Source organism: Perognathus longimembris, chromosome 28, assembly GCF_023159225.1.
Source record: "Perognathus longimembris pacificus isolate PPM17 chromosome 28, ASM2315922v1, whole genome shotgun sequence".
Classification (NCBI taxonomy): Eukaryota; Metazoa; Chordata; class Mammalia; order Rodentia; family Heteromyidae; genus Perognathus; species Perognathus longimembris.
This window is the reverse complement of record NC_063188.1, coordinates 49,741,287-49,752,392: the sequence shown is the minus strand read 5'-3', so window position 1 is coordinate 49,752,392 and position 11,106 is coordinate 49,741,287. Positions and strand designations below refer to the sequence as shown.

Below are 11,106 nucleotides of genomic sequence, written 5' to 3'. Positions count from 1 at the left end.
GGACTCAGGGCCTGAGCACTGTCCCTGGCTTCTTCCCGCTCAAGGCTAGCACTCTGCCACTTGAGCCACAGCGCCGCTTCTGGCCGTTTTCTGTATATGTGGTGCTGGGGAATCGAACCTAGGGCCTCGTGTATCCGAGGCAGGCACTCTTGCCACTAGGCTATATCCCCAGCCCATATGCATGCCATCTTTGAACCTGTGAGTAGACACTGCTCTGATTGAAGTAAATGAGTGAGGCATTAAAAAGTATATCAAAATCAGGTCAAGATCAATGTGAAATGAAATTTACTTGAAATTTGCCTGAACTTTCTATCTCAAATGAATTTGAGCTCCTTTAAAAACCTCAAGTGACAACTGGACACCAGTGGCTCATGCCTATAATATTAGTTACTAAGCAATCTGAGATCTGAGGATCACTGTTACACGCCAGCCTGGGCAGTAAAATTGGTGAGACTTTCATCTCCTATTAAGCACAAAAAGCCAGAAGTGGAACTTTGAATTAAGTGGTAGAGTTAAAAGCCCAGAGATAGTGCCAAGGCCCTGAGTTCAAGCAACAGGACCAGTGTGCATGTGAGCGCTCGCGTGTGTGCGCACGCGCACACACACACACACACATCTCAAGTGATAAAAAAAATCCAAGTATGAAATGGTCCAAAAGACAAATGTTACATTTTCACACATTTATGAAAACTACATCTAAAGAATATTTATATATGTGTATATGTATATTTAAGGGGATGAGTGAGGGGAGGAAAGGGATATTAATGAAGGACTATGTCATAGAAATCTCTATTAGAGCTATTGATCATATGAAGAAGTACTGAGAAACTACAATAGAGAGGGTCATTCTGATTAAAATGTAATGCATGAAACATATAATGTGGCATTGTGGTTCAAAGTGGTAGAGTGCTAGCCTAGACCCTGAGTCCAAGCCCCATGACAGACAAAAATTTAAATGTTTAAATTGTTTTACAATGGAGTTTTACAAGAGAGTTTTACAAGAGAGTGATAGAGGGAATAATTTTGATCCTGATACATAGTACATATGTATGTAAATGCCATAATGAAAACTCTTCCTGTAAAAATCAGTATATGCTAATAAAAACTTCAAAAAAACCTTTAAAATATTAAAGATCCTCATGAATAAATTGAATGTTTGTCTTTGTAGTCTTCATTCAACTTTTATGTGGTATTGACACATGTAGAGAATAATGAAGTACTTTCCTATGAGGGCCAGATATGGTGTTACCAGCCTGTAATCCCATGATTTGAATGCTGTAGGCCAGAGGATCCCTACTTGAAAGCAAATTCAGGTTACATAGCAAAGAGAGGTTGTTTCAAAATAATTGTCCTCAACTTTTAGTGGATCTATTCTTTAATTGTTCTTGATCTATTTTCTTATTCTAAATCAATAAAAGGTTTTATTAGTAAACACAAAACAAAACTTGTCTATTTTATGCTCTTTCCCATACTTACACCCTCTTATCCCACCCCTTCAAATTTTTACCAGTCCTTCCTCTCACCTTCCACTCTGAGGTCATTACTATCTTTCCTACTATTTTCCTCGCCTCCACTCCTATGCCTTCTTAGCTCTTCCACACACTCCTCCACATTACTCTCAATATGAAAGGGTAAATTGGGCCCAGAAGGACAGGGAAGCATTATTCATAAAACAACAACAACAACAAAAATGACAATCAATTAGTTAAGTGCCAACTTTATTTTCATGAAACTTATGAATTGATCTGTCATTTTTTAAAAATTTTTTGCGGCCCTTATTGCAGAGCAATTTTGTTGTGATATCACATGGCATATTTCTCAGTCCACTCCCGAGCGGTTTTGTTAAATATCATCCTGTCACTACGGAAGACCTTCGCAATTTCAGGAACATAAGGATCATCCGGGTTGGGATTGTACAACAAGGAGCAGATGGACAGCAATACCTTGGAGATCGTCAGCGCCGGTGACCACTCGGATTTCAAGATATCTAGACAGATGTTGCCGCTTCTGCCGATGTTCGGGTGGTAAATTCTTGTTGTGAATGTGATCTTGGGCGGCCTGAACGGGTAATCCACTGGAAAGTGGATGGAGAGGAAGAAGACCCCTCCCTGGTAAGGGGTATCCTCAGGCCCTATGATGGTGGCTTGCCAGTGGAATATATCTTCTGCCACTGGGCCTGCAGAGCACAGTGTTGGGGGGTCTTGAGACAATTCAAGGAGCTCCTGCTGAATGCGCTTTGTAGCAAGGGAACCGAAGGTATTTCCTCTACTCTTCGGAGTCGACTCTAGCTTATTTTCAGACTTATCGGAAAAAGCAGGCTGCGAAGAGGTGACCGACCGGTTAGTAGACAGAGGGTCGATGACCACAGCCATTGTCTGGTTTTCAGAAGAATCCATGGTGCTAGAAGATATCTGCAGCTCCTGATTACGTGGAGGTGGCCGGGCCTGAATCAAGCTCTGGTTCTGCTGGGAGTCACCACTGGCAGGATCACCTGACCCTATTCCCTGAGGCATGTTGCCTCGGCCTGGAGGTCCTGAAGCTGCCATCTGAGGCCTGATCTGGACCTACTGCGGCCAGGAAACGCTGAGAACAGCAGTTACCTCGGGAATGGCAGTTAGCAGTTACCATGAGTACCACAGGTGTTCGCGTGCCATGAGTCATAGAATGGAGTTTGCGTCATGATTAGAGTCACATGGAATCATGTTGGTCTCGTGGGGTGATGAGGGGTTGCCATGACGGGTGGCATAGGAGAAGCATTAGGGGTGCGGGTGTCAAGTGGAAGATTATGTGGAAGAATCATTAGGGTGCAAAGGGTTATGAAGGACATATCTAGAGTAGGTGAGGCACCAAAGGAACATATCACGGGTGGTGTAGGGGTTCTGCAATATGAAGTAGCAATTTGGCATGGGGTCACTTGGGGTTGCATGGTTTTATCATTGGACTGATACGAGTTCTCTCAAATGAACTTTTAGTTTATTCTAAATTATCTCTGCCTTTAAAATGCACAAATTGAGACCCTTGCATTTGTATTTCCTTAAGAGGAGCACCCTCAAATATAAACACCTTGAGTAAGTTTACTTTTGTGATAACATTTTAAGATACCTACTAATATTTTGTGTGCATTTGTGTTTGGTGTGTTCTCACCACTCAAGTGTTACTTGAGTAAAATTATTAATGTGAATTTTTTTCAGATTTACACCTTCTCTTCCATCTCCTATAGTGGCGTTTCCTCCTTCTTTGTCCTATTGGTCTTCTTCTTCATAATTGTTTGTGCCCAAGGGCTGCTAATATCCAAGCACCACAAAATGGGTAAGTATAAAGAAAAAAAATCAGTTTTTTCAGAGTAAATATATTGACAAGTTTGAAATCAAGTTTTGGCTTAGGCACACTACCCTACTGAAGGCTCTAGAGGAACATATAATTGTCCCTTTATTCTGTTGGCTCTAGGCATTCCCCTTTCCTCTTGTAGTTGCGGTATTTCTCACAAAGCTATCTCAGTACTCACTTGGATTTCTACACTGAGTTGTTTCAAAATCTTTCTAATAGTTCCACCAATCATTGAGTTTAGGCTACACTCTATCCTAACTTGGTCTCATCTTGATTATGTCTGTAGGGTTTCTCTTCCTGAGTTACAATACATTTGAGAGGAATGCTTTTCATCCCATTACACTTTTCCCTCTGCTTTCCCAAAGTCACATCTGTTCGATATACAGAATACTTTCTCTAAATTCCAATACCTTCTCTACATTAAGCCATCACATACTCTAATTCCAAAATTTTATGTGAAAATCAATGCAAACCATTCTAGAATCTCAGTATTTTGCTAATTTAAATCTTATCTGAAATGAAAACAGGATAACAATGGTCAATCCTATTATCTCTAATTTTAAGCCTTGTTAAAATCTCATAGTGATTAAAAACTTGAGACAATTCATGGGCACAAAGCTAAATAATGCCAGGTCCTTTCATTTTTTGTGTATGAAAATGTGGTAGGAAATCTATATGAAGTAGGGTTCCCTTTTGGCCATATCCCCTCCAACATTTATTATTGTTAGTTTTCTTGATAAAGGTCATTCTTACTGGGGTGAGGTGGAATCTCAATGTTGTTTTGATTTGCATTTTTTTATGGCCAGTGATGTAGAGCACTTTTTCATATGTCTCTTGGCCATTCTCATTTCCTCACCAGAGTAGTCTCTTTTTAGGTCTTTAGCCCACTTGAGGGGGCTGTTGGTTTTTGGTGAATGTAAACTGGTTCAGCCACTCTGGAAAATGGTATGGAGATTCCTCAGAAAGATAAACATAGAGCTCCTCTATGACCCAGCAGCCCATTTTTGGGCATCTACCCAAAAGACCACAAACAAGAACACACTAAAGCCATCAGCACAACAATGTTCATTGCAGCACAATTTGTCATAACTAGAATATGGAACCAACCCAGATGCCCCTCAGTAGACGAATGGATCAGGAAAATGTGGTATATATACACAATGGAATTTTATGCCTCTATTAGAAAGAATGACATTGCCATATTTGTAAGGAAATGGAAGGACTTGGAAAAAATTATACTAAGTGAATTGAGCCAGACCCAAAGAAACATGGACTCCCTCATAGGGAGTAATTAGCACAGGTTTAGGTTAATCACAGCAGAGGATCATAAGAGCCTATTAGCTATGACCTTATGAATGCATAAGATAATACTAAGTGAAATGAACTCCATGTTATGGAAACAAGTGTTATATCACTGTCGTAATTACTTTCAACATGCCATGTGAAATGGTAGCTTCTATTGTTGATTATCTTATTGTATTCCCTTCTTGTATTTGTACCTGCACTATCTCTGTATCTTATCTGAGTACATTGGAAATTGTATATACTGGTATTAGAACTAGGAAACTGAAAGGGAATGTCAAAATCAAGAGACAAAGGATAAAAAGACAAATGACTCCAAAAGCAATACTTGGAAATCCCTTTGGTGTAAACCAACTCAACAACTCATAAGGGAAGAGGGGAAGGGGAAGGGGGGAGGGGGGAATAAGGGAGGAGTTAACAAACAGTACACAAAATGTACCCAAGGCCTAACACATGAAAATGTAACCTCTCTATACTTCACTTTGACAATAAATAAGAAAAAATAGAAATCTATATAAAAACTGTTGATCACTACAAGAATGAAGGGTGGAGAGAAAAAGCAACAGAGTGTTATTCAGATGAAAATGTAATATATGCCTATCCTAAATATTATGTTACAAAACCCTTGCTATAATTAATAATCCCTAAAAGTGAATGTCATTAGACTCTTTTTGGGAGTGGGAATCAGCAAGAGGGGAGCTGAATGAAGAAGTTGAATAGGGTGATATGGTCTAAGTATTTTATTTGTATACATGAAAATTGAGCATTGTATCCTGTTGGAATTATTTTTGAGAGAGAGAGGGGATTAAGGGGAGTGATGAGAAATTCTGATTGAGATGCATTGTATGCATGTACAAATTCATGCTCGTAAAGAAATCTTGAAAAATTAATCAGTAACAAAGCACTTGGTTATTTTTATCAAAGCCAGGAAAAATTCAGTTTAAAAATGTCCTAGTTAAAATTTTCAGTTCATTAGAGACAAATAAGAGTACCAATAGATATTTCATAATTAAACATCATATTATTTGTTAGATACAATGAGACTCTAAGGAGCTTGTTACATTTGATTTAAAAATGCACATTAATTGTACAAAGGATTTTATTCCTCTATTTACATACATACATATAATGTATTTTTTTTATCATATTTACCCCTTTCACTCTTTTTTTTTTTTTTTGGCCAGTCCTGGGCCTTGGACTCAGGGCCTGAGCACTGTCCCTGGCTTCTTCCCGCTCAAGGCTAGCACTCTGCCACTTGAGCCACAGCGCCGCTTCTGGCCGTTTTCTGCATATGTGGTGCTGGGGAATCCAACCTAGGGCCTTGTGTATCCGAGGCAGGCACTCTTGCCACTAGGCTATATCCCCAGCCCACTCTTTCACTCTTTTTTATTTGTTCCCTTTTAAATAATTTTGATAGATATCCTTGTTCCATTTTATGCACGCTTATATGGTACTTCAATCATATTTATGTCTCATTACCCTCTCCTTTTACTCTTCTTCTCAGCAAAGTCCCTCATATAGTCTCTTCACATTTATCTATTTTTCAAGGCCTGGAATCTGCATATGATATGTCATAAGGACCTTCCTAATCTACCTTATTTTTCACTTAATATGGTTATTTGGAATTCCCTTGATTTTCCAGAAGATAAAATTTCATTATTCATTATATCTAAGTAATACTCCATTGTCGATATGTGCCACATATTCATTGCCCATTTATTGATTGATTGACCAACAGGCTAACTTTGTAGCTTTGTTATTGTAAACAGTGCTTATCGTAGTCATCATCAGCTTGATCACTATTACCTATCATTTACATTTTTGTGTTTCTTTTGGCCCTTAGGCTTGAACTCAAGGTCTAAGTGCTGTCCCTGAGTTTGATTTTGTTTTTACTGCTTTTTGTTTGTTTGTTTGGCCCAGCACTTATAGCACTTGAGCCACAGAACTACTTCTGGCTTTTGGGAAGTTCATTGGAGATAAAAATCTCAGAGACTTTCTTGACGACGTTGGCTTTTAAAAAAATATTTATTGTCAAAGTAATGTACAAAAGGTTTACAGTTTCATACGTAAGGCATGAATACATTTCTTTGTTTCATTTTTTTAAAAATTATTTATTGTCAAAGTGATGTATAGAGGGGTTACAGTTTCATACATAAGGCAGTGGGTAAATTTCTTGTACGATTTATTTCCTCCCTCATTTCTCCCATCCCTCCTCTCCCTTTCCCTCTCCCCCTATGAGTTGTTCAGTTGGTTTACACCATACTGTTTTGCAAGTATTGCTTTTGGAGTCATTTGTCTTTCTATCCTTTGTCTCTCGATTTTGATATTCCCTTTCACTTCCCTAGTTCTAATACCAGTATATACAATATCCAGGGATCTCAGATGAGATACAATGACCATTTTTTAATGAAATAGAGGAAACAATCTAGAAATTCATATGGAACAATAAAAGACCCCAAAGAGCAAAAACAATCCTAAGTAGAAAAAACAGTGCTGGAGGAATTACAATACCAAACTTCAAGCTGTATTACAAAGCTATAGTAATATAAAAAAAATAGCTTGATATTGGCACAGAAACAGGCCTGAAGACCAATGGAACAGAACTGAAGACCCAGAAATGAACCCACAGAACTATGCCTGCTTAATCTTTGATAAAAAAGCTAAAAAAATAGGATGGGTACATTTCTTATCAAACTTGTTACCTCCTCCCTTGTTTTTCTCCCACCTTCTCTCTCCTCCCATACCCTCTAGTTGTACAATTGGTTTTCAGCATATTGTCTTGCAAGTATTGCTGTTGCATTGGCTCACCTCTTACCCTTTTCTCTCTAATTTGGTGTTCCCCTTCCCTAGTTCTGATGAACATACACCCAAACTGCAATCCTTAGATCTCAGCCTCCTGAGAGCTACAGTTACAGGTATGAGCTACCAGTTCCCAGATCTCATTGACTTTGGATATATGAATGCAACATCTGATTTGGCATCTCTACCTGTATTTCTTGTGTATCTTAAATTATCAGTTCAATATGGAAATAATTCTTGATTCTCTATCTCCAACCTATTTGTTTTCTGTTTTTCCAAATTCCATCTAATTTTTCCTCCAAATTTGTTATTTTATTTATGAACTTTATTTTACCCTTTGTATTATTATTAGTTAATATTATTATTTATATTATTAATAATTTATCATCAGGTATCATAGACATCATCTTCAAAATATGTCTCAACTCTCTGCCAGGTAATGTAGTATACTATCATTACCTTCCTAGACCACTACAAAAGAATAAAAATTTGTCTTTTCATTTTTCACTTCTCATTGTGTACAAACTCCTTCTCCTACTGAAGCAAAAGTGAGACAACACAAATTAGATTGTGCCAGGATTCTGTTCAAAACTTCAAGCACAACAGTGCACCTATCTGGAAGCTCATCTTTTGCTATTATTCTCATTCTTTACCTCTGAGTAACATAGTCAAGTCTTCAATATCACACATTATAGTCATTATATTGTATTCCCTCTATTTGTACTACACTTTTTACAATTTATCTTACAGATGTCTAAATCTCTCTTTACTACAAGTTCAGTGTTACATCCCCAGAAAAACTATATTCACTCTCTACTTTTATATAGTGGGGCTTAATCTCAGGACCTAGGTGCTGTCCCTGAGCTCTTTTGCTCAAGGCTAGTGCTCTAACACTTTGAGCCCCAGTGTCCCTTCCAATTTGCTAGTGATTAATTGTAGATAAGAGTCTCAGGACTTTCCTGCCAAGGCTGGTTTTAAACTAAGGTCCTCAGATCTCAATCTCCTGAGTAACTAAGATTACAGGTGTGATCCACCAAACAGGACATGGCTCATTCTCTAGTCTAAACTAATCTACACATGCTTAACTTCACCTATAAATGCATATTCTTCTTGATACATTCATCGTGGTTTGAGCTTTATAACTATGTGTGATGTTACTGCTTTAAGGAGCATTTCCCATAGAGCATTGCATTTTTTAGTTATACTGAATTTATATACACGACACTTCCTTAAAGAGCAACAGTGCTCTTCCACTACTTTTCATGGTAAATTCAAACTTTCTAGTTTGTTTTTAAGGTTCTTATCCAATTAATTCCCTCCATCTGGAAGTACTTACTTCCAAGGAAAATAAGAAAGGAAGATGAAAATCAACATGTGGTGAGAGTTTCCAAATGTCAAGCATGTGCTAAATGCTTTTACACACATGCTCTAACTGAATATTCTCTATAATCCTTTGGAAGGATACAGTATTGTCCATAGTTTTACAGGTGAGAAAACTGAGTCTGAGATAGTAACTGAGTTGGAAAAAATCTGGGAATTGAACTGGAAAAATTCATATAATTAAAAAAATTCACAAAATTCATAACAAGAATTATGATATTGTGAGTTACTAAGTATATCTTAAAGATTTGGGTCGTCTAATGCACTATTTTTTTCCTGCTTGAAATGTTTCAATATTTTTTCTTTAATGTTTATCTTGTCAGTCTTTTCAGCCCAACTGTTACCTTGTTAAAAATTTCTTTAGCATAAGACACTAGTCATTCTCTATCTTGGCATTGTGCTTACCATAGCAAACTTTATGCTTGTTATATATTTACATTTCTCTATTTCCTATTGGACTGTGAAATCATGGAGAGCAAATTCTGTGTCATTGTTCCCTCAATCTACTGTGTCTATTTTTGAACTTGGAAAACACTAAGTGCTCAATGTAATACTGTTTGACAAACGGTAAGAATTTCAGACACAGTAATAGATACATTAAAATGATATCCATGGGGCTGGGAATATGGCCTAGTGGCAAGAATGCTTGCCTCCTATACATAAAGCCCTGAGTTCGATTCCTCAGCACCACATATATAGAAAATGTTCAGAAGAGGCGCTGTGGATCATGTGGCAGAGTGCTATCCTTGAGCAAAAAGAAGCCAGGGACAGTGCTCCGGCCCTGAGTCCAAGCGCCACAACTGGCAAAAACAAACAAACAAAAACATAAATAAATAAATAAATAAATAAATAAATAAATAAATAAATAAATAAATAAAATTATATCCATGGTTAGACAGGAATATCTTATTGCGCACTTAAAATGTACTGTTTGGGAGAAAATTTACTTTGAATACTGGTGCCAAGTAAGGCTACTTTGATATTATAACACTGTTAATGGGATATTTGTTATTCTGGCTACATTACCATGCTGACTAATAGCACTGAGCTGTTGTCTTGTTTACTGGACTCACTATAAATTATTCTCAGAATAATTTTCTATTTGCTGTTAAATATATGACAATACATGCACACGGTTGCAGTACCTAGCTGAGTGAAGATGATTAAGGCTATTCATATGAAAACATTAAGGCTTAGATATATCTTTATATTTTATAAGATAAAGATTCTTCAGACAAGCTCTAACTCTTGGGTAGATAAAAGGCAGAAATTTTTCTTGATTATAACTCCAAGTAAAAATGGACTTACATAAGACTTCACAGAAGTTTGCTCTCATTAGCAAGATAATAACAAAGGAGGCCACTAAGAGGTAACTTACATATGGGAAGATGAGTGAGGTGCCCTTAGTTTTCTAGGTTCTCTCTGTATTGAATAAACTGTGTAATTTTATACAGTTTAGGTTATAGTGCCTAGTTATCTTGTTTCTTGCCTTTCAACCATTAGATTGGGTACAATGTGGCAATGAGAGCTCATTAAGGAACATCATTTAGATGTGAACTTTATCAGAACCTCAAAAGTGAGAACTGACAGGATACTAACAAGTACTTTAAAATAAGGTTTAGACACAACTAAAAACTGTTATATTCTATGAATAATTTATAAGGAATTTAGGTTGATTACATATTTGTATATTAATAAACAAAATTATGAATAGAGAGTTAAAATAATATGCTACAGCAAAGTAGGTACTAATGGGCAAATTTGATGGGTTTTTCTTTATTTCAGTGACGTTTGAGTACTGTATTTTATATTCCTTCTATTTTAAGCATTTTCTCATCTAATTTGAGGTACAATTGACAAATTAAATGGTATTTGAAGTATGAAATTTGGTATTTTATATCCACATATATTATGAAATTATTAGAACAATTAAGCTAATCATATACTTATCATTCTTATACTTCCTTGTTTTGGGAATGTGACCACATATAAAATATATATTCAGCAAATTTGAATTATACATTAATTTAATATTGTCATATAACAATTTTATTTACATATTAATCCTAGATGTCACTTTTATCTCTATGCATTTTATTCATTTTCTTTTGCTGCAGGAAGCTGTCTTCCTTTTAACCCTAGCATCTTTGTTCTTACTGTATTTATTCTTGATATAGGAAAGTGTGATTTCACACACTAGTATGAGATAATAACTTGGAGAGCTTGTGAAAGTTGCAGCTTCCTGTGCTAGAGTCTACATATTTTGATTTGTCAAATCTGTGGAATCTGTATTAATGA

At 36.7% G+C, this 11,106-nt stretch overlaps 1 protein-coding gene across 1 annotated transcript; it reads right to left on the bottom strand.

The window, feature by feature from the left end:
• Positions 1–1,802: 1,802 nt before the first annotated feature.
• On the bottom strand, positions 1,803–2,546 carry LOC125343035 (ubiquitin-conjugating enzyme E2 2-like). The gene has a single exon (XM_048335350.1). It carries the CDS (start codon positions 2,544–2,546, stop codon positions 1,803–1,805), a length of 744 nt encoding a protein of 247 aa, XP_048191307.1.
• Between the last annotated feature and the right edge of the window lie 8,560 nt (positions 2,547–11,106).